Source organism: Lemur catta, chromosome 18 (genome assembly GCF_020740605.2).
Source record: "Lemur catta isolate mLemCat1 chromosome 18, mLemCat1.pri, whole genome shotgun sequence".
In the NCBI taxonomy this organism is placed as follows: domain Eukaryota; kingdom Metazoa; phylum Chordata; class Mammalia; order Primates; family Lemuridae; genus Lemur; species Lemur catta.
This window is the reverse complement of record NC_059145.1, coordinates 43333912-43356019: the sequence shown is the minus strand read 5'-3', so window position 1 is coordinate 43356019 and position 22108 is coordinate 43333912. Positions and strand designations below refer to the sequence as shown.

General features: G+C 50.0%; 1 protein-coding gene across 1 annotated transcript in view; it reads left to right on the top strand.

Moving 5' to 3' along the window:
• The window catches only part of FYCO1 (FYVE and coiled-coil domain autophagy adaptor 1), a 76308-nt gene extending 54417 nt beyond the window's left edge, over positions 1-21891 (top strand). The window contains exons 15-18 of the mRNA XM_045529824.1: positions 5475-5570; positions 10806-11016; positions 15938-16047; positions 17950-21891. Of these exons, the coding sequence (XP_045385780.1) occupies positions 5475-5570; positions 10806-11016; positions 15938-16047; positions 17950-18025 (493 nt within the window). The 3' untranslated portion in view covers positions 18026-21891. The remainder of the gene's footprint in view (positions 1-5474; positions 5571-10805; positions 11017-15937; positions 16048-17949) is intronic.
• The last annotated feature ends 217 nt before the right edge of the window (positions 21892-22108 follow it).

Below are 22108 nucleotides of genomic sequence, written 5' to 3'. Positions count from 1 at the left end.
TTTGGAATGTTTTGGGTATGGGCCAATGCAAAGTCCATGCTGTGGGCCGAGTTCTGTGTATGCACACATCCCAACTTACACAACAGCCATTGGGCCTCATAGCAGCTCTATAAAACTGGGTATTATCCCCATTTTATAGATGAGAACACTGAGGACCATAGCCAACATAATAGCCTCACGTGTACACAGCTAGTAACTGGCAATTTGAAGATTAAAACTCAGGTCTCTGTCATTGCCAGACCAATGGACTGGATAGCTTCTAGGCGACGGGTCTGCCAAGGAGCCCGGTGTAGCCCTGCCTCCAAAATCCACACCACCCAGGCTCCTTGGCAGGCAGTGCCCACGTGCTCTGTTTGTCCTGGCTGGAATTATCTGGTTTCCTGGGGCTGTCCTCTCTATACCTGGAACTCCCCAGATGTTGGACACCTTGATCTCAGCATAGTTCTAGTTGTTAATCTTTATGGTCCAACATTGCTGACCCTTCTGGGAAGTGACACTGGAAGGCAGGAACTGGAGGGATGTCTGTCTGGATCACCTTCCCCAGTACCTCCTAGTGGCGAGGGCACCAGGCAGAGGTGTGGACTCTGTTTCTGCTTTCCCAGAAGCAGCTGCCCTCTTGCTGAGGTACCAGGCCTCCCTTCTTGACTCTACACTCCCATTTAGCCTGCTTGTCCCCAAGGCTGGTACCCTCTCCCGCCTGCTGGACAAACCCTCTTATGTGGCTCTTCCTAAGGGCAGGTGTCAGGCATCGGGAGCAGGGACCAGGAGTAGCGCCAGGATCCAGAAACGAACATTCAGGTCTGTTACAAGCCTGGCCCCGTGCTGGGTGCTTCTCATGCACAGCCGTCAAATCCTAGTCACATACAGATGAGTACACGGAAGATTAGAGAGATTAGCTCATTCTCCCAAGAACACTCATGTGCCCATGGTCACCCAGGGTCTGTCTGACTACAAAGCCAGTGTTCCCTGCCCTGCTCTTCTGAGTATGGAGCTGTCCCAGGGGCCCCTGGTAAAAGATCTAAAGACCTCTAGTGGGTTTTCAGGCCTTTCTTGAATGAACTGGTCCCAACTGTCCTTTTCTACCAAACTGGCACAAATGAGTGAGGTGTTCCTTACGGACATGGAACCATGAGGCCGCATAGACTATAAACCGATGGACAGATGGACGCAGGGAACGCTGGATGAATGAGGAAAGGCACAGGCTGAATCGAATACTGAGGGGGAGATGAGCCAAAGCGCTCCTCCTGAAAGAGCCATTTAGAGTAAGCCTGCTTGACACTTAGGAATCCTTCAGCTTGGAGAGGTGAGTTTTTCCCAGGGACAAGGTGGTGTTAGGGTGGCCTGAGCCTTGTCCAACATGCTTGGCCATGCTCTGCTCTCAGCAATCCTGTCTACTCCAGTGGGGGTCGGAGGTGGGGGGAGTGGGGGCCTGCACTTGGCGCCCTCCATCACTGTGTGTGCCTGCCCGTGTGGGAATGTGTGCATTTGAGAAAGCTTGGTGCATTTAACATAGCCATTTTCTAACAGAAAGTTCTTCAGCTAAATTTGAGGAACTGAGCCACTCACAGTTTTGGGGTCAAAATTTTATTTCAAGCACTTTACAAAATGCCTTTTATTATTATATCTGATATGGTATTTATATATATAGATATATAGATAAATAGATGGTTGGTAGTGTTGATTGCTCAAGGACATTTCTTCTCTTTAAAACAAAACCCTAAACTTCTTAAGGGTGAGTCCCAATCCTATGTGTCTTGGGTTTTCCCAGAAATACTTAACCATTTTCTAAATGGACTTGTGGGAAGAATAAAAGCGAAGTTGCAGACTTCCCTGCCTCAGGTTAACGTTGGAAGTCAGACTCTTGCCCTGCTCTGCTTTCCCAGAGACCTGGGGTTCTGGAGCCAGAGCTGTTAGGATTTCGGTTTAGGACCCAGGGGTGACACGTTTGCTGCTGCTGGGGGAAGAGTCTAACTGCAAGGCTTTGGTGGGTGATGGGGCTGTGGAGGATGGGTTAATGACTCAGGACCCCCAGGAAAATAGCCTCACCAGACAGCAGCCACTGAGTTGGGCATGGCTTGCTCAGCAGCCCCCCCGGTGCTGGTTGTGGTCAGACCCTAGTCACCAAGGAATCAGAAAGCAAAATGCCAGATGTGCTCTCCTTCACTTGGTTTTTAGGCCAAAAGGAAGCCAATGACTCAAAGGAAAACTACTAGCAACTTACTAGCAAAATTAAATAAATAAATTTAATAAAATTACTAAGATAATTTAATAACAATATTAAAAAATGCCTGAACTCCCAGAGTGGAGGTGACATGGGGTGTAGTTCAGCCCAGCCTTCAAACCCGCACTGGCCGACGGAGCCTTCTTCTGTGACAGATGCGCCCTGTTCCTGCGCCCTCCACCACGGTGGCCGTCGTCCCATGTGATGATTGAGCACGTGAAGTGTGGCTAGTGCTGCCAGGGAGCCTCAAATCTTCAGTTTCATTTCTCTGATGAAGTTTAAAGAGTCATTTGTGCAGTTCTAGACTGAAGGTGCGTCCAGCTCTCAGGGACTGTTCGCGGGCGAAGGCTGAGCAGCCCGGCTCCGTGCGGGGCCAGCGAGGCGGGCGGGATGGGGCCCCCGGGGGAAGACGGACTGCCAGGCGCCTCGGGCCTGGCGACCTTCTAGGTGTCCACTCCCTCGGCCGGGCAGCCTACACCAGCAGAGGATCTGCTCCCTGGCAGGCTGCGGGGTTCAAGTTGTACAGTCATTGAATGAAAACCAAGCTAAGGCAATTTGATTTGTGACAGGGAAATGCCACAGACTCTGTCTGCAGAAACCAAGCGAGAGGGACCTCCCTGCACTTCCAGGCCGTGCGGACCCCGGGCCTGCGTTGCTGGGGGCTGCCTCGCTCAGCATCTACCTCGGTTGTGCTCACTGCTTTATTCTGCCTCGGTTCTAAAGTGCAGTCTTGCTTGTGTCCTCCTTTGGCAGCGCTGGGACAGAAAAGAACCGTACCCTGAGTCACATGTGGGGACATTTATGGAGCACAGACCCTGCAAGCAGGGCGCCCGGCAACGCCATCTTGGCCCACCCGCAGAGGGACAAGCCACAGGCCCAGGGACGGAAGCTTGGCAGGAAGGTGGTGGCATGCCACCATAGCTAGCGGTGGGCTCCCGTGCTGGGGCAAGGGGAGGAGGAAGGCCCTGTGGGCAGCGAGTTCATCAGGCGTCGTTTCTTAGGAAACTGCCTCAGCAGCAAAGAGAGGAAATGGCTATTGGAGGAGGGGGTGCCCTCTAGTGGCCTTGTTTTTGTTGCGCGTTATTCTCCACCTTTTTTTAATCCCTTGACTTCCTCTCGCAGAGTTGCTTGGATGTTTTCTAATGCATCCCCCAGTAAGAAATACATTTTCCGTGGCTATTCAGTGAGTGTGTGTATACATAAGGTCAAACGGGAGCCTCGTAAATACTTATCCTCACAACATGCCGTATACTCTTGCATTTGATACTTTGTTTTATTCCATTTCTTTTAATGTTGGTCATAACCTGCTAAATCGATTCATAGCCCACTACAAACTACAGTTTGAAAATGCATTGGAAAGGGAGCCCTCTGCTCTAGCGACTACCTTTGAGACCACATCACCCGCGCATCCACACTCCCGCCTCCCTCCCACCGGGCCTGGCCAGGCCTGCACAGCCTGGGAAGGCCGCTCTGCGAATCCCCTGCTCGTGGTCGGGTGTGTCCGTCCTCATGGTGGGTGGAGAGGAGGGTGATGGCGGAAGAGAGGGAATGATAAACTAGGACATCTTTTGTCCTAAATGCGGGAAAATTGGGAGAACTAACTTCTGTTTTTAGAGTTTCTCACGCTCCGTTCTTTCTTTATCTCGTTTATGGTGTTTGCCCTTTGGACAAGGATGAAAGCAAATGAAACGAGGCAGGCCTGGACCTCTGCTTCCCGCTGTCAAGTGGGGGTGGCTAGACGGTGTCCAGCTGCTTCTCACACTGACATTCTGTGATCCTGCTTGTCCCGGGGTGAGGGCTGGAGGTCTGGAATCAGAGGTTGGAAGAGCAGCAGGAAGGAGGTGTTAGGCCGGGGCCAGGGAGAAAAGGAAGCACCAAAGTGACGAGGCCTGCCCTTGGCCCAGCAGGTACTGCAGGACATGTTCTTGCTGCACCTTCCCCGGGAAGAGCGGAGAAGGCCGAGGGCGGGAGCTGCTGACCCCAGCGAGCCCACCTCTTTCCGCACCAGTGGGCTCCATAAAATGCCTCCTCCGAGTCCTTCAAAGCTTACAGCCTTCTCAAGCCAGCAGAACCTAGGGCCCATCTGGTTCCATCTCTGTCTCCCATTTATTTATTTACTTTTTTATTCCTTCTCCCATTTGGAGAGGAGGAAAGTGAGGTCTCAGAGGAGAAGGGGGCTCACCAGGAGTCACACATTCACAAAGCTGAGGCTGGAGTGACCCCACCTGCCGTCATACCACCTCTCCTGCCCTCGGGGCCCACAGTGACCCCAGCTAGAGGGAGCCCCACTGCTCAGAGCTGGTGGCACTCAGTCCCCAGAAGGGCAGGCTGTTTCTGAAGCTCTCACTTGTCACAGGCTTACTTGAACTGAGTGCAGGCACGTGGGTGCTGGTGGGTTTCTAGTGATCCGAACTGCCCTGGGGGCGGGGTGGGGGTACTCCAGATGCCAGCCCCGCCCCCAGCCCTCAGGGCATCTGGTTCTGGCTCCAGCCCTGTTTGTCAGGCGCTGCCTGGGCCTCTGTGTCCCCGTCAGTGAAGTGCAGTGACTGCAATCTGCCAGTATGTTCTGAGGATCAGTAATCCAGTAGGTATTAAAAATATTCCTTGGCTAAATGAATATAGGGACACTAGAGTTAAAATTTAATAGAGATCCTACTGCAGGGCTTCATGGAGCCTTTATCACTTAAATACACCGTGACTTTCTAGGAGAGGGAGACAGTGTGTGGTGCCCGCCTGCCCTGGCACTGCCCTGCCGGCTCCCACTGCTGGCGCTCTGCATGGGTGATCACGGCTTCGAGGGGAAAAGGAGATGTGTCAGGCCCACCCCCTTTATGTGTGGCCCTGTCCCATCGTCTCCCCCTTGGCCACACTGTTGCCTTCCCTGTTCTTGTGCCCCAGAGATGGGCCAGTGTGAGCTCTAGTCAGGGACTGGCACTGGGAAGGCAGGAATCAGCGGTGCTGATACTTAGGCCCCAAGGCATTAGCTGTGCTGGCGTGGGACAGGAGGGTCCATCTGTGTCTATGCTCACCCCTCCCTACACCCAGCAGGAGGACCTCAGGAACATCACTGCGGCCCTGTTGTCTTTCTCCCTCCCGTCTGCTTGGCCCTGGCCCCTGTGGCCCTCCCCCCACCCACAGAGTCTCTTGGGGCCTCTGTGATTTAAGGATTCCCACTCCAAGGCTGTGGAACCCAGGTTGTGGTACCTTGCGTGCTGATGGCTAAACAGCTGTGTCCTCATTTGTGACATTTCAGGGATACCACGTCAAACTCGATAACTCCTGAGGACACCGAAGACATGCCTGTGGGGCAGGATGCAGAAATCTGCTTGCTAAAGTCTGGAGAACTGATGTAAGTGGCAGCTGCCGCGTGGGCCTTTCTCGGGTGTGGGACTGGGGAGGTGCCGGGCCGGGGACCACCTGGAGGCTTTAACTTGGCACCAAGGAGGGCTTCTGTTTGTGCTGTTTTTTTTAGGTATAATTTGTAGGCATTTAAGATTCAAGCAAGTAGACAGTGTTTGAATTTTGACAAATAATACAGTGTAATCCCCACCACAATTGAGATATAGAACAGTTGGGTCATTCTGGAAAGTTCCCTGTGCTCCTTTGTAGTCATCCCTCCACCACCCCATGTTGTTCTGTTTTGAAAATAACTAATTTTCTCATTGTATGAGCAATACCTTTTCCTTTTAGAAAATTAGGAAAACAGAGATAAACAAACCATTTTGGTATATAGCCTATGGCCTTCCAACCTTTTTTCCTATTTTTTTAAATTTTAAATAGCCTAGTGTGCAATGGTACAATCATAGCTCACTGCAGCCTCAAATGATCCTCCTGCCTCGGCCTCCCAAAAGTGCTGAGATTACAGGCATGAGACACTGCACCTGGCCTAGCCATCCAATCTTTTTTGTACACATATATACATATAATTTTTTGACATAAACAAATACTCTAAATCTTATTTTGTAGTCTTTTTAAACTTACTATAGCATGAGTATTTTCTCATGTCATCAGTTTCTCCAGTGTTGTGCCCAATGGCTGCATAATTATCACTGAATAGATTCAGTTATTCATTCACAGATATTTATGCGTTATCTGCTATGTGCCAGGTACTGTTTTATGTGCTTAGAGCACATCAGTGAACACAGTATACAAAGATCCCTGCCCTTGTGGAATATTCCAGCAAGGGTTGACCGACAATAAAACAATAAACATAGATAAGTAAGTAAATATTAGATAATATGTTACAAGGTGGTGTTTGCTATGAAAAAAGTAACCAAAGATAAGAGAGGAGGGGAATTTGCAGGTTTAGATAGAGTAACACTAAGATTAGACTTGAAGGAGGTGATGGAGTTGCCAGGCACATGTGCGTGGAAACAGCATTTCCAGCAGAGGGCGCAGTCCGTGCAAAGGCCCTGAGACAGGATGGTGCCTGGCATGTTCAAGGACCAAGAAAAGGGCCAGCATGCCTGGAGCAGAGCGATCAAGGGAGACAGAGTCAGAGAGGGAATGAGGGTCTGCATCACATAGAGCCTTTTTGGCCATTGTAAGGACATTGGCTTCTAATCTGAGGGAAGCAGAACCCCCAAATTGGGGTTTAGAGCAGAAGCGTGACTTAATCTGACTTATATTCGGAAAAGGATCGCTCTGGTTGCCATGAAAAGACTAGATGATGGAGGGGCAAGGGCAGAAGTGGGAAGACCAGTTAGGAGGGTATTGTAGGAATCCTGGTTCCTTGGACCAAGTACTGGCAGAGAGGACAGAGACAAGGGCAGATTCTGGATCTATTTTGAAAGTGGTACCAAGAGAATTCCTTAAGAGTCAGATGTGGTTGTGGGAGAATAGGTAATTTATTCAACCAGTTCTTAGGTATCCTTGGATGACAAACGCTGTACTGAATTATGGGGCAGACCAAGCAGGAAGAAGTAAAGAGCTAGCTCTCTCACTTGCTGTTGATGCTGGGCGGAGTGAAGTGTCTGCGCCGCCTTTTCTGGAGAGCAGCTTGGCTGCAGGATGTACCAGAAGTTCAAGTATTCTGTTTTCCCTTTGACCCAGTACGCCTGTATCTGGGAATTAATTCTAAGGAAATAATGATTGGATGTGCAAAGATAAAGCTAAAGCTACTAGAATGCTCCTTGCATGCTACTCACAGCAGTGACAATTAGAAACAATAAAAGAGAACTTGGGTAATCATGAATAGGTGTTGAATTTCTGTCAAATGTTGTTTTTGCATCAATTGATAAGGTCATGGGCTTTTTCTTCCATAGCCTGTTGATGTAGTGATTACACTGATTGATTTTCAAACACTGACCCAGCCATGCACACCTGAGATAGATCCCACTGGCTGCAGTGTGTAACTCTTTTCGTGCACTGCTGGATTTGACAAAATATCTGAAGGATATTTTGCCAGCTATAGAATTGACCGTTGACAGTTTTCTTTCAGCACTTGAAATAGTGATGCCACTTCCTCCTGGCCTCCGTGGATTTAGATGAGAAATCCCCGTCATTCAAATTGGTGTTCCCTATAGATAATACATCATTTCTCTCCACTTTCAAGATGTTTTCTTTGTCTTTTGTTTTTAGAAGTTTAATTATAATATAATAGATCTTGGCATGAATTTCTTTGGATTTTTTCTATTTGGGGTATACTCAGTTCTGGAATCTGTAAGCTTATGTCTTTCACCAAATTTGAGAAACTTTTAGCCATTATTTCTTCGAAATTTTTTCAGATACACTCTTTTCCCTTTGCATTTGAGACTCCAGTGATACAAATATTAGATCTTTTATTACTGTCTTGCAGGTCTCTGAAGCTGAAACTCTGTTCTTCCTCTCCCCCAATCTCTTTTCCCTGTGTTGTTCGGAGTGAGGAATTTCCATTTTTCTCTCTTCAGATTTAACTGTCATATTCATTCATTCTGTGGTTGAGTCCATCTAGGGAAGTTTTCAAAAATTTATTTTTGTTATTGCATTTTTTAGTTCTAAAATTTCTATTTGGTTCTTCTTTGTATCTTCTGTTTTTTTTGCGGGGGGTGTGTGTGTGTGCTTTACTTTTTCATTGTTTCAAGAATATTTAAAATTTTTATTGCAGCATTTTTATGATGGCTGCTTTAAAAGCCTTGACACATAATTCCCCTATCTGATGGATGTCCATGTTGGCTTCTGTGGGTTGTCTTTCCTCATTCAAGTTGTGATTTTCTTGGTTCTTAGTAGGACAAGTGGTTTTGACTATATATAGGAGGAGCCCAGAGATACCAAGCTATTGTGACTTTCCCCAAGTCCTGGGGTTCCTAGCTAGCCTGCCTGCCTTTTCCTACCCGTCAGTCATGCAGCAGTTGTCTGCTGAGTTCTTTTCAAGTTCTTTCATTGCACTTAGTAGGGAAGAGCAGGGTGATGTTTGAAATTGTTCATAATAAGACTTTTTAAAAAGTTACCTTCAAGTAAAGGGATGAGAAATACCATGAGATCAAGAAATAATTAAAACACACAGAATCCAAGGCAGATCCTTAAGGAGAACAGTATAAAATGAATACAGAGACAAGGTTGGCCGGACATGTGAGTAAAATGCAAGGAGAATGACAGTACCTTGAAATGTATTCTTTTCTGCCTCTTTCAAAGAGAGTGTCAGCAAGCTAAGGTTTGGCAATCATACTGCAAGAGAATCTGAAAACACGGAGAAGGTTGGGATTATCCCAGAATACGGAGAATGTGTTGGTACTCCTTGGCTCATGTAAACTAGAATTTCTGGGGTCACTTGGTAAAATTTACACTTGTGACGTGAATCTTGTAGACAATAGGCTTCTTTTATTTAAGATTACATTCGAGCATAAATGAAAACCCTTGATTTGTTTTTCTCCTTTGGAGAGACTGAGTATTGGCCTTCTCACTGAGTAGATGATGTCTCGAGTGGTAAGAGACGTAGGCACACTCCAAGTAACCGGGTGCCAGGGGAGAATCATAAAATGACCTAGCATCAACCAGGTACTCTGTCAGAGCAAGTGGCTTTACATGGTAATGCAGTAAGATTTCCACATTATAAGAAAGGCTTCTTTTCCAAAAATGGACCCCCACACCAGCCCTCAGATTCTTGAAAATTGTAAATATTGGGCAAGAGCTCTTAATTAGAAATTTAGCTAAAATGAACACAAGAAGTACTGCACTGAATTAAATTCTCCCAAAGGTGAGTATCAGAGCTGTTCTTAGAGCATTTGGTTTTTTTAAATCATTGGTTACTCTTCTCATTAGCATAGCTTTGGGGAGTACTTCCATTCATTTCCACAGCTTTGGGGGCAGGTAGAATTCTCAGCGCCACCACTTACTTGCTGTGCAGTCCTGGGGCAAGTTACCTAACCTCTCTGAACTTTAGTGTCTTCCCCCGTGTTAAAGGGGGGCAGTAATATATAATATTTTCTCCACAAAAAGGTAGTTTGGTGAAGGCGAAAGATAATGGCTATGCGTTAGACCTGTGTGAACCTGAACTGAGTTTTTTAATCTTTTTGAGTTTAGTTTCCTCTTTTGTAGAATGGGAACCAGCACGCCTTCCTCACCTAGCCACTGTGCTAACACATGGAGTTTTTGAGCGGAGGGCCTGGCCCATAGTGGCTGCCATCTTCCCATTTCACAGTGGAGAAACTGAGGCTGATAGAGAGTGAGTGACTCACCATGGTCACACCACTCCTAAGTTGCAGTTCTGCCCTGTCCCCATGTCCCCTGTCCCCGTGATCCTGAGCTGGCCTCTCTGCCTCTGGAGTTGCACGGTGCAAGAGGGGCGCCACTCAGCCTGGGAGAGGCCTCGAGATTTCCCCGTTCACATCAAGTTCATCTTCTAATCTAACCCTCACACCAGTCATGAGGCCGACATGGCTGTCCCTGTTTTGCAGATGGGGAGACTGAGGCTTACGAGCGGGTAAGCCCTGCAGCAGATACGAAGTGAGGTGGTTCTCTTGACTCCTCACCCCACGTTCGTCACATCACACCCTGGTCCTGCAGAGGAGCTCACTGTCTATAAAACCTGGAAACTTTTGGAAGAGGCTCTTACCCACCTAGTGACAGTTAGAACAAGGGACAGCCCCAAGATCTCTCTCCCTACACCATCATAACACCTCCATCACTCCTGCGTTGTGAAGAGTCTGGGATATTGGCATTAAGAAGAGGTCAGGGTGCCCATGTAGAACTAATTAGATGAAAGGGGGACACAGGGACCCGGAAGGAGAAAGGGCAGAGAGGGCGTAGACAGCTGAGCGGCAGGGCAGCATCAGGAGAGTAACAGAGGGCTGAGCCTTGGCGCTGGCTTCCCAGTCAGGCCAGGCCTTGGGCTTTCAGCTACACACGGGCAAGGGTTATCATCTGTATGTTTTGCTGTGTGTCCCCGGTACTTAGAACTAAGCCAGGAAGCATGTGAGCACTCAGGAAACATTTGTTGGAGTGAGTTGTGCATCCCAAAATTAAGCATGTTGGTCAAGGTTCCCCAGGGCTTGTCCTTCCAGGAGCCTCCGAGGTCTCCAGCCACCTCTGAGCCACAGATGACCTGGCCAGTGGATGCAGACACTTTGCCCTCTCTGTATTTTTTTTTTTTTTTTTTTTTTTTTAGGATCAAATTACCCCTCACAGTGGAAGAGATCGCCAACTTTGGGGAGGGCAGCAGGGAGCTGTTTGTGAGGTCCGGTACCTACAGCCTGATCCCCGTCACCGTGGCTGAGGCAGGCCTCACCGTCAGCTGGGTCTTCTCCTCCGACCCCAAGAGCATCTCCTTCAGTGTGGTCTTCCAGGAGGCTGAGGACGCGCCCCTGGACCAGTGCAAGGTAAGGCCAGGTCCCCGCCCGGGGCTCCTTACGCACCTCAGGATGCCTGTGCAGGCCTCTCCCAGAGCAGGGAGGTGGCCATCCTGCCCTCTGCTGGGCGGGTCTTATTTGGAATCTTCTGAGCTGTGTCGTGCAGGGCAGGAGAAGCACCTGAGGCTTGTCCAGCTTGGGGAAGGAAAGACCCAGAGGGGTCAGGAGCACTGTCTTCAAATGTCTGAAGGTCACTCCCGTGTCAGACAGGTGCAGTCTGACCCTGGGTTAGATTGGTAGGTGAAACTTAGAGGAATACAGACATATGACTCAGTTTTAGACTCATTTTCTAGCAGAGATGTGCAAAGTAGGAATGGGTCACTTTGAGCAGTGGTGACCGCTCTGGCTCCGGATATTGGCTTACAGCTTTGGCATCTCACATGCCAAGGGCATCAGTAGAGACAACCCTGGTGTCACTCAGGTGATCAAGCTTGAAATCCTGGTGGGAGATCCCAGTTCTCCTAAGACATTCTGGGCATGAAATGTTGACAGCACCTGGACTGTAGTTCTCAACCTTGGTACACATTAGAAATACCTGGAGAGATTTTTAAAACCCCATTCCTGAGGCTACACCCTGAGCACCACATCTGAGTCTCTATTCTGGGACCCAGGCATCCCTGAGCGATTCCAGTGAGCAGCCAAGGCTGAGAACCACTGAGCCAGAGTGGAAAGGAAGGACTGCAATCCAGAGCTCAAGGGCAGCGTTGAGCGGGGCTCCGTGTGTGGCTGATTCAGTACGGGGTGAGGAGGAGGGAGCCCCTGCCTGGGGTCTGAGTTCCATGCCTGAGTCTCTGCGGGGGGAGGGTGCAGAGGGACAGTGGAGTGGGGGAGGGTTGGTTTGGGTGAAAACACAAGTTCCACTTGCATCATTCCACGTGGAAGGAATGGTGAGGGCAGTCGAACATGCTGGACTAGAGTAGAAAGTGGATCCGAGGCTGAAAATATGGCTATGGCAATCTCCATTTTGTAAGAATGGCAGGGATCAAGACAAGAGAGGAACAATCTGAAGTCTTGGCAGTAACCTCCCGTAGTCCCCTCACGCATTTGGTCCACTGGGTGCCCCCAAGGGGTGAGGAGGGCCCGGAGCAGCAGGAGGGCCAGGCTAGGAGGCACAGTGGGCCCCGCTCTGGCGTCCCCGTAGTGGAACATGTACCTTCTGGGTTTGCTTTCCTGCCATCCTGCCCTGTTGGAATCTGCTTGTTACAGAGATTGCTCTGTCATTTCTTTTCTTTTCAAACTCACTCTTAAAATGTAATTCTTCCCGTGAGTTGGCCTTGGTTATTGGGGTCTCATGTTCTTTCTTATTTAAAACCATGCTACTCTGCCCTCTTTTCTTTGGGGGCTTGCGGCTAGCGCCCCGTACCTAGGTCAGGATCCCTTCCTTCCTGAGCAGTTCAGAACCTCCACCCACGAGGTCCTGGCGCTTGTGGTCCGAGCCTCATCCGCGTGACCCATGTGAGAGGGGATTTGGATTCAGCCCCTGCTGTCTGTGCACACTCTTTCCCACTCCTTGAAGCAAGTGTTGGCTTCAGTTTACAAGTGAGAAAACTGAGATGCAGAGTGACTTGCCTGGGGCCACAGTAGTCATGGCACAGTTCAGCCAACGCCAGGAACTTACCACAGCGCCTTTGCTGCTGTCCCCCATGGTCCCCAGGCCTACCAAGTGCCTGGCACGGAGTCCACCAGGTTAGACACTGGTGAATGTTCATGGCAGGGAGAGGGTGAAGTGACAAAATCAAGGGTCCAAGCTTTGCTGTTCCAGCTGCCCACGCCTGGCTGGGCTGGGCCTCTCTCTTTGCTCGGTCACTCAACGTCCAAGTCCCCTTGAGCCTGGGATTTCCGCGTGGTTCTACCAGGAATCAGGAGCCTGGGGACCTGGTGAAGCTTCCTCATGTCAGCCTTCCAGAGGGCCTTCCAAGGGTTGTCACTGCCACTGTCTTTCCCCACTGTGGACACCAGGGGGCAGAAGGGGCCCGTGTCAGGGGTGCTCAGGTGTTCCCCTGCCCTTCACTGGCCCACTGTCATCAGCCAGAAATGGGGTAGCTGTTATCTCTGCCTGAGGTCCCCCGAACACATGTAAGCTTGGGCAGCGTGTCCCCAGACCCCTGTCCTCAGCATCTATCCCAAGGACTCCCCGAGTGCTCTCCTGACCAGCCGGGGCCTTAGAGGAAATGACAGGTGCCGTGCACACTGCCACACTCTGGTTTCGTGATTGTGGAGGCGTAGACACAAGGAGCTGTGCTGTGTGCTGCAGTCTTACACACACAGCCATCCTGCTCGCCACCCGCACCAGCTTCCAGCCTGCAAAGGCGCTGTCCCGTCGGGCACGCCGCCCGCTCTGCCTCCCGCCCTTCCTGGTTCCTCTCTCGCTTTCTCTTTGACCCGTGTGTTTAAGTTGGTTATTTAGTTTCCAAATATTTTGGAGTTTTCTAGAGATCTGCTATTAATTTCTAATTTAATTCCATTGTAGTCAGAGAACATTCTTTGTATAACTTGAATCTTTTAAGTTTGAGGGTTTGGGGATATTTTTTAATGGCCTAGAATGCGGCCTACCTGGGTGACTGTTCCAAGCACACTTGAAAAGGATGTGTGTTCCGCTGTTGTTGGGGGGCTGTCCTGTAGATGTCAGTTAGGTCAGGTTAGTTGATGGTGTCGTTCAAGTCCTCCGTCTCCTTGTCGAGTTCTGTCTACTTATTCCATCAGCTATTGAAGTCAACAACTATAATCATGAAGTTGTCCATTTCTTCTTACTATTCTACCACTTTTTGCTTCATATGTTTTGAAGCTCTGTCATTAGGGGCATAAACGTTTAGGATTATTATGTCCTTTTGATGAATTGACATCTTTATCATCATGAAATTATCCTGGTAATATTCTTTGATATAAAATCAACTTTGATATTAATACAGTCAGTCCAGCTTCCTTTGGCTGGTGGGCTGGCATGGTAATCTGTTTGCATCCTTTTACTTTTAACGTATTTGTGTCTTTATATTTAAATTGCATTTCCTGTAGGCCTGATAGGGTTGGGTATTGCTTTTATCTAATCTGATGATCTCTGCTTTTTCATTGAGATGTTGACACTGTTAATTCTCAATGTGATTGTTAATGAGGTCAGGTTTGAGTCTATCATCTTGCTACATGTTTTTTATTAACATTTGTCCCGTCTGGTTTTTGTTCCCTTTTCCTCTGAGTAGCAGTCAGCTAGGGCATTTGTTGGGCTCACCTTGTTCCTGTCTGTCAGGGATCAGTATCCTTCATTGCTTGATGTCCACTGTTTTAAAAACTGTCTTTTCATATGTTTTGTCTGTTTTTTGGTTGTTTCTTGGGAGGGTAAATCCTAGCTGTTCTCCTGTGCCTTTGAATATGTTACGCTTATTGCCTGGAACAACCAGACCTCCCTCTGACTAGCTAAATTGCCCAAGCTCAGTGTTGCCTCCTCCAGGAAGTCTTCCCTGATATTCTGCCTCCTCTCCCTCCCACTTGGGGGCTGCCTTAGGCACCCATTGCTGGTTCTCCCCTCATGGCACACTCATCCCGGCATAATCGAATGTTTTCTTATCTGCTATCTGCATTAAACCACAAGATCCTTGAGGACAGAGCCCTTTGTGAGAGTTTATTTCACTTTGGAAACTTTGTGGCCAGTCTGTAGGGTTTTAAGAAATATGCAGCTATATTCAAATTTGAGTTGAAAAGTAATTGCATCTGTATAACTACTTTGATTCAGTCATTTTGTACAGGCTAAAAAATGTTCAATAGGAAAAGATAAAAACCAAATTTAACAAAAACTGTATTTCTGAAAAAGGAGCAACATTGAATTTTGTAAAGAATAAAAATTGAGGTCACTTCTGGTGCAATTTACCACATCAGAAACTCAGAGTTGCTGAAATGTTACCATTGTGCATAGAGCTCTCTGGTCTATTAACCATTTATGTGTAGTCAGTCCTAAATGCAAGGCTTGGGGACACTTTATGACATAGCACCCTCTAGGTGCTTGTTACTTCTAAAAGAAAAGAAGGTTAAAATTTTGCTTGACTTTGTCTTTTCTCCTGCCATATCTTCAGTTTTAAAATAAGGCCTATGTCTTAGCTGCTGAGCAGGTTGAAGCTCCTGTCCCTGTGGGGAAGAAGTTGGCCATCCAGAGACCCCCCAGCCCTGGCCCTGGCCAGCACATACCATTTGTGCAGATTTGGCCTTTGGCAGCAAAGGCATTTGGGAAATAGCCTGAGAAAAATCAATGTCTCCTGGGACTAATTCTCATTCTCAAAGAAGGCAGAGAGTAGACAGGAGGCTGAGGCTCAGGCTTGGAGAGAGGAAAGGGTCCCCGGGCATGTGGACAAGCCAGGGCACAGCCAGGAGGGTGGCCTGTGGTGGGGCCGAATGAGAAGCCGCAGGTGGAGCCAGGGACATTCATCCTGGAGGAGAGGGGGCCCGGCAGCACCGTGCCTGAAAGACTGTCGTCTGGAAGGAGGACTCAGCCTGTCCTGGGAGACCCAAGGGCAGTGCTGGGACCAACAGGAGACAGCTGGACAGATGGATCACACCTGGAATAGGCCCCACTTCCTGAAGCCACATAGAAGCTGCTCATGGATGGTGTGTTGCATTCTAGCACTGGCTGTGGCCAAGGGAGGTGGGGGACTGCTCCCTAAGGCGCTGACTAGTCCTGATTCTGGATGAAGCTCAGATCCATGAGTTATCAACAAACTAAGGGTCTGTGGAGGGCAGCCTGCCACTCCTGGGGACTGGTCCCAGCCCCAGCCCTGCTCAGCTGTGACCTCAGACAGAGCACTCAGCCTCCCTGGCCTCAGTCTCTCCCCAAAAGTAAAGCATCTGTCCAGACAATCCATGGTGCCCTCTCAGCCTCTGTGACACTGCCATTGTCTTTGCCTCCCAGGTCCTCATTCCCATGACCCGCTGCAATTCCCACAAGGAGAACATTCAGGGCCAGCTCAAGGTCCGCACCCCGGGCGTCTACATGCTCATCTTCGACAACACCTTCTCAAGGTAGGGGCCGCCTTGCTCGCCAGCGTCCAGGTGGATCCGCCTCGTCTCCCCTGCCTCTCTGCCGCCCGCTCTCAGGAGCAGGGGTGGACACTCAAAACCAATTATTTTATCATCAATAATCTTTATTAATTGTTCTTTGATTGTAGACCACTCTGCCACGGGGTTCCATGTCCGTGATAGATTTTATGCCACACAGGCTCCGACTGACACGGTCTCACCGCGTGCTGGGCATGTTAGCGCTGCCCTGTTGGCTCACGTGGGCCCCACAGCATCCCCATGCGGGAGGGACAGCCTTTCTCACATCACCGACGGGGGGACTGAGGACCAGAGGGGCAGAGTGACACTCCCAAGTGACACAGCTCGTGGGGGAGCCAGATTTGAACCAGGTGGCCCGGCCGTAGCATCTGGACTCCTAAACAGTACGCTCTCTGCCTTCTCTGATGGCGATTCCCTCTGCCCCGTCCCGAAGGACTGAACGAATGAGTGGATGAGAAAGGGAGCCTGAAAGAAGGAAGGACAAAGCTTGAGATAAGCAGGATCAGCCCCAGGCCGTGTCGGGGGAGCAGCCTCTCCGGGAAGCCCATTTGGGGGGTCAGGGAGGAGCCTGGGAAGGAGAGTGGCGAGGAGGAGGAAGGGCCGTGGGGGCAGGCGGGAGGGAGTGGGAGAGAGGATCGACACTGAGCGTGCATTTGCCGTGAGCGTGACCCAGGGTGGTGAGGACTGTTGGACACCTGTCCCTTTTCTTGGCTCCGAGCTTCAGCATAAGCCCCTGCACTGGGGCTGCCTGTTTAAAGAGACCTGCCTCATCTGTTTAGCCACATGTCCCCTGAGCAGGGCCAGTGGTCACATCCCCCCACGTGGGCACTTGGCTTTGAGCAGAATCGCTTGACAGGACACTCTAAGGAAAAGCTGTGCCACCCCCTCACCACCCCCAGGCTTGACCTCTGAAGGCGTGTGGCCGAGGGCGTCCACCCCAGGAGAGGTCGCGGGATGAACTTCCCCCCTTGCCCCCTTCTGCCCTCCCTGTACTCACCGATGGAAGTGAACACCGTGAACCCGCACCCTGGGTTAGCAGGACCTCACGACACAGTCCTGGCATGTCCAGAGAGCTGTCTTTGGAGCCTCCCGCAAGAGTGAGCGCCAGGCCCTGCCCCTCCCGGGGGGCAGGGTTGGGGGTGGTTAGGAGGGTGGGTTGGGACAGCCAGGCAGGAGCTCCGCTCCTCCCGCTGCGGGCCTCTGTGAGCCCCGGTTCCCTGTCCCTGCGGCAGCAGTGGGCATGGGCACTGCCTCACCGCGCCCCACTGGGGGCTGACGAGGCCCAGAAGGGGTGTAGTGAGGGCGGAGCAAGCCCTGAAGGGGCTCCCAGTTAGCACTAGGGGTGGCTGTGGCACCGTGACAAACTCTGGCCTTGGCCCACTGAGGCCATCTCAGGGGTTAATGTGAGATTTTCAAACAGTGGGCGGCAAAACTGATTTAGATGCCCGTCAGAATGAAGCCGGGGCTGCCTCTGCCATGTGCCTGCTCCATCACGCCACGCCCCACGCACACACCGTGCAGTGTGACAGCCAGCGGCTCCGGAGCAGCCAGGCGAGGGGGCAGGAGGCTCACAGCCTGTGACTGGAAGGGCGTTTCTGCACCCAAGCCCGGCAAAGTCCACGGTGGTGTCCCGAGACGGACCCTTGCAGGGGATGCCCTGCTAGACAGACGGGAAGTGGGAGTGAGCACCCTGGAAGAGCCCACTCGCTCCAGGAGGTGCCCAGTCCTTCAGGGTCTCCCCATGGGGCTCCGGCCCCACACCCAGCCACGGCAGCACAGTGGCCGCAGAGAGCCCACCGGCAGCCACCACCCTTGGGCTTCTGGCTCTCAAAGTGACACCCTCCCTCTCCATTTCTCTTTCCTCAGGTTTGTTTCCAAAAAAGTGTTTTATCACTTGACGGTTGACCGGCCTGTGATCTACGATGGCAGCGATTGCCTGTAGCCCCAAGCACCGGGATTTCAGCAGCTTCACTTCACCCATAGGAAACACTACTTTTCCTCACCTGTCACGTAAAGGACAAAAAAAAAAAAAAAAAAGGCAGCTGCTCCAAAGCTCATCCGCACTGCAGCTCTGGAAGAGGCCCCGGCTGCTGCTCAGAATCCGTATGGTGCACCCGTCACTCTCAGCCCCCGTCCCCACTGATTGGGGACCCAGCGGTCCTCACACCCAGGGGCTGCTTTGCCGTCAGCCTCTCCTGGGACCACAGTTGGTCACAGGCCTGCAGAGAATTTACAGGCCAGAGGTGAGCCCACCGTCTGCCCTGGGAAACAGACGCCCTGCTCTGCCCCATGCAGGGCCCGGCATCTGGTGACCATGAGCCAAGTGCCCTGGCCACACCCTGTGAGTCCTCGGGCCGTGAGGCCCTCAGGTACTCCCAGGAAAAAGAAAGAGGCCCAGGGCCACCGTTCCAGTCAGGGTGCTGGGGTGCCCTCCTGAGAGCTCAGCAAGCCTCCTGCTGCCACGGGCCCGTCCCTCACTGCCCCAGTAAGTGGGGAGCTGCTCCAAGCTCAGCAATTTTGGTGGAACCTCTAAGCTGCACCTTCCTCTTGACCCTTCTGTCTGTGGGGTTCCATCCTCAAACAAAACCCTTCCCAGGCCAGGCCTCTCCACAGCTCAAAGCACTGCCCAAAGAGTCAGAACTGAAGATAATTTGAAAAACAAAATGCACCCTACTGAGGGCCTGCGGTGGCTGTGTGTACACTACGACTAAAGCCCAAATACTGGCCAGTGTTGACACCATGACCGGAGAGCAGAATTGTGCACTGGCCTTAGGGCTCACTCCTCTGCTGGTGGCCTGTCTTCGTTTATATAAATAAGTGCTTCTGCCACACCTGCAGACACACGTTTACTAATGATCATAACCAGGGTAAGAACCACTTGCAAAAACTGGGGCCTTCTTAACAAAAGTCTTTGGTGACTTAAGTATCACAGCAACTGAGTAAACAGTGGCACACACAGTTAACATGTGCGTGATTGAATCTTCATGCACACACAGTTAACATGTGCCTGATTGAATCTTCGTCCCCGACAGCCTATATACCCACTTCCTGCTGCTCAGCCTGCACCTGACAGCCAGGAGACATTGCTCCTCGAGGCAGAGGGATCCTGTTTCCTCTTCCTGAACAAGAATTAGATAATCTTCCTGTTCTCTGTGGTCCTTTTCTTCTCCTACCACAGAGAACTCACCTTTGATGGCCTCTTTGTCCCTTGTTCACAGAGCCACCTGCCTACACTCAGGCCCCAGATACTTCCACAGGTGAGCCGAGCATATGACAAAAGGGCTCACTTTGGCCAGGGATGAGGGAGAGAGCACTGACAGGTTGAAGATCTGAGGGCCGGGCCTGGCTATTCCTCCGGCCAGCCTTGTGACCCAGAACCAGTCACACCACCTCTCAGAGCTCCACTTTGTCATTCATAAACTTAGTCTGACCAATTGTGAGGTCTGAGAATAGGCCAGGGACTCCAGTGCAAGTCCAGCAGAGACCCCAAACCCACTGCAAACCAGCAGCCACAACCTCACCACCAGCAAAAAGGATTCTCATGGGCCCACAAGTAAGAGGAGACAATTTCTTAAATGGATGCAGACCTTTAATCCAGAGAGTTGGGCACTTCCAGTCAGTTTAAGCAGGGAATGGGGGATGGTGTGAACAGAACCTTCAAAGAGGCCCAGAGAAAAGCTGGACCTCTTGCGTTCTCTTTCTGTGGAGCAGCCTCCTCTGGTAGAAAGACATCAGATGCTCTATCATCTCCTCCTGGCCAAGACCCTGACTGTGCTTAGCACTGGAACAGAAAGCAGCCAGGCCCCCAGAGGCTCTCCCTAGCCTCATGTTCATCCTCACAGCCTGATGATTCAAGACCAAATTATCCTGCCTTTGAATCTACCATCTTGCAAAGGATAATCAGAAGTCAGCTTATTCACTATAAGAAAGAAACTAACAAAAGAGAACCCAGAGCAGTCTAGAATCTTATTTTAAGTGCTTAGTTTTCCCAGGATACCTTGGAGACTCTGGCCAAGCCGTTGGCCTTCTGCTAGTGTCACCACCACCATGTACAACAACCAGAACTCCATTCATGGAGTAGCTGATGTGTTTGGGGCCTGTGAAGGGCCTGAGATCCATTCTGAACATCTGTCACTCATCACAGCAGGGGACCACTTGCAGCTTAAAAGCAACCTGGCTCTTAGAAACCAGCCCAGAACCAACCATCCTTCCAGGAGAGCCAGGGCCTCTTGGTGCACCACCTCCAACATCGACTGCTGTTGCATGAGAAAGGCGTTTGCTGCATCCAGAGGGCTGCTAGTGCCCCGGTGGTCACTTCCTAACTCTTTGGTTTCATTCACATATTTAACTTCTGTGCTGGATGGACATTTGTACTTACTAGTTTACTGTTCAAGCTCAAGATTGCTGTGCACTATGCAGCTAGAGAACATCTTGGCCTATTTAAGTATGGCTTTTATAAATAGCTTTATTCTTAAACAGGTTCCCAGCTTTACCGAGGATTGAGGACTGGGGTACCTTGAAAAAAATGCAAATAACAGTTGAAGAACCACTGCTGAAGGCGGTTGCCTGGCTAGACTGAATTACACTAGAAGTAAGCAAGATTGGGATCCCAGATCACTATTTTCTTAAATTAAAAAAAAAAAAAAAGCAGCCCTTCAGTGGCCCAGCTCTCTGAATAACAGTCACGTTTTAGTATTTATACTAGCTGCCTTGTTCACGACTGCCACTGAACCACTTGTCACCTTCACCTGAGAACACACAACCTCTGTCTTATCCACAAACAAGCAAGCATGTTTGGCGTCGTGTCTCCAGGTCCGGGTGGACGCCACAGGGCACCTCCGACTTGAGCACACGGGACCCCACGAGCAGGCAGAGACACTTGCAAGCAGGAATCTAGAACTGAAAAACCACAGGGTTTGGAAAGTAGAAAGGAAAAGCCACGTGATACAACTCAGAGATCAATGAGATGGTGTTTCTGAAATTTTTCAATTGTCACCTAAGGTGGTAAAGCCATTCCAGGCCCAAATGAAAGGAAATCCCATTTGGGGATGAAATCACAGTCTGCATTTTATGATATGGTTACATGTCCACTGAGACAGTTTTAGAGGAGTTTCTTTTTTAAAAGTACACCTTGGCAGTTCTACATGTGGAAATTCTTTAGGCCAGGAAACCATCCTTGGCTCTGAGATGTTGGGAATCAAAGTGTGGAGAAGCCATCTGTGATGCGTAGAACCAAGGCTCATTGTCAAATACACAAAGACCGTTGAGACAGCCATTAAGGTTTATAAAACACTTAACCAAAAACACACTTCTTAGTAAATCCTTGGTAAATTCTCATTTCGTTGTGGTTCTTCCAAGGAAACAGAGAAGACTGAATTCATAACTCCTTTTGTCCCCTTAAACACTTTTAAAATAATAAAGTATATCTTTAAATTTCGGGAGGCATCTCTGATAGAAAGGCTAACTTAGAACCTTAGGACGTGTTATCCAGAGATGCTCTGCCTCTGGTGGCTGCAGAGCATCACCCAAGCCTCAGTTGGAAGGCTGAACATTGGACTTGCACTTTAATAGATTAATCCTCAATTCGCGAGGCCTTATGGGATGGCAGGTCTGGGAACCCAATTCATTCTTATCTGCCAAAGAATTACCCAGAAGCACATCAAATACCACACCCTACCTGCACATCGGGGGTGAGAAACTTTTGTATCCCAAAACATACTTTTATAGTATCTGCTATGCCATTCGGAAATATTCTATTTTTTAACCTCAGAATTTAAATAAAGTGAACACTATGACATTTAAAGTGAACACTATGACATTTAGAGCAGCTTTGTCTTTCATTCCTTTGGGACATGAGGTGAGTGACGGAAGCTGCCAAGACCTGAGACAGTCAGAGCTGAGCTACCCTGCTGGGAAATAAAGCATTTTTTATGGTGGCTTTCAAAGGCCTTCAGCCAGCAGATGTTCTGAGAAGTTGCCAGGTGGCCTGGCACCTGGATATTTCCCGGTCTGCTACGAGAGTTCA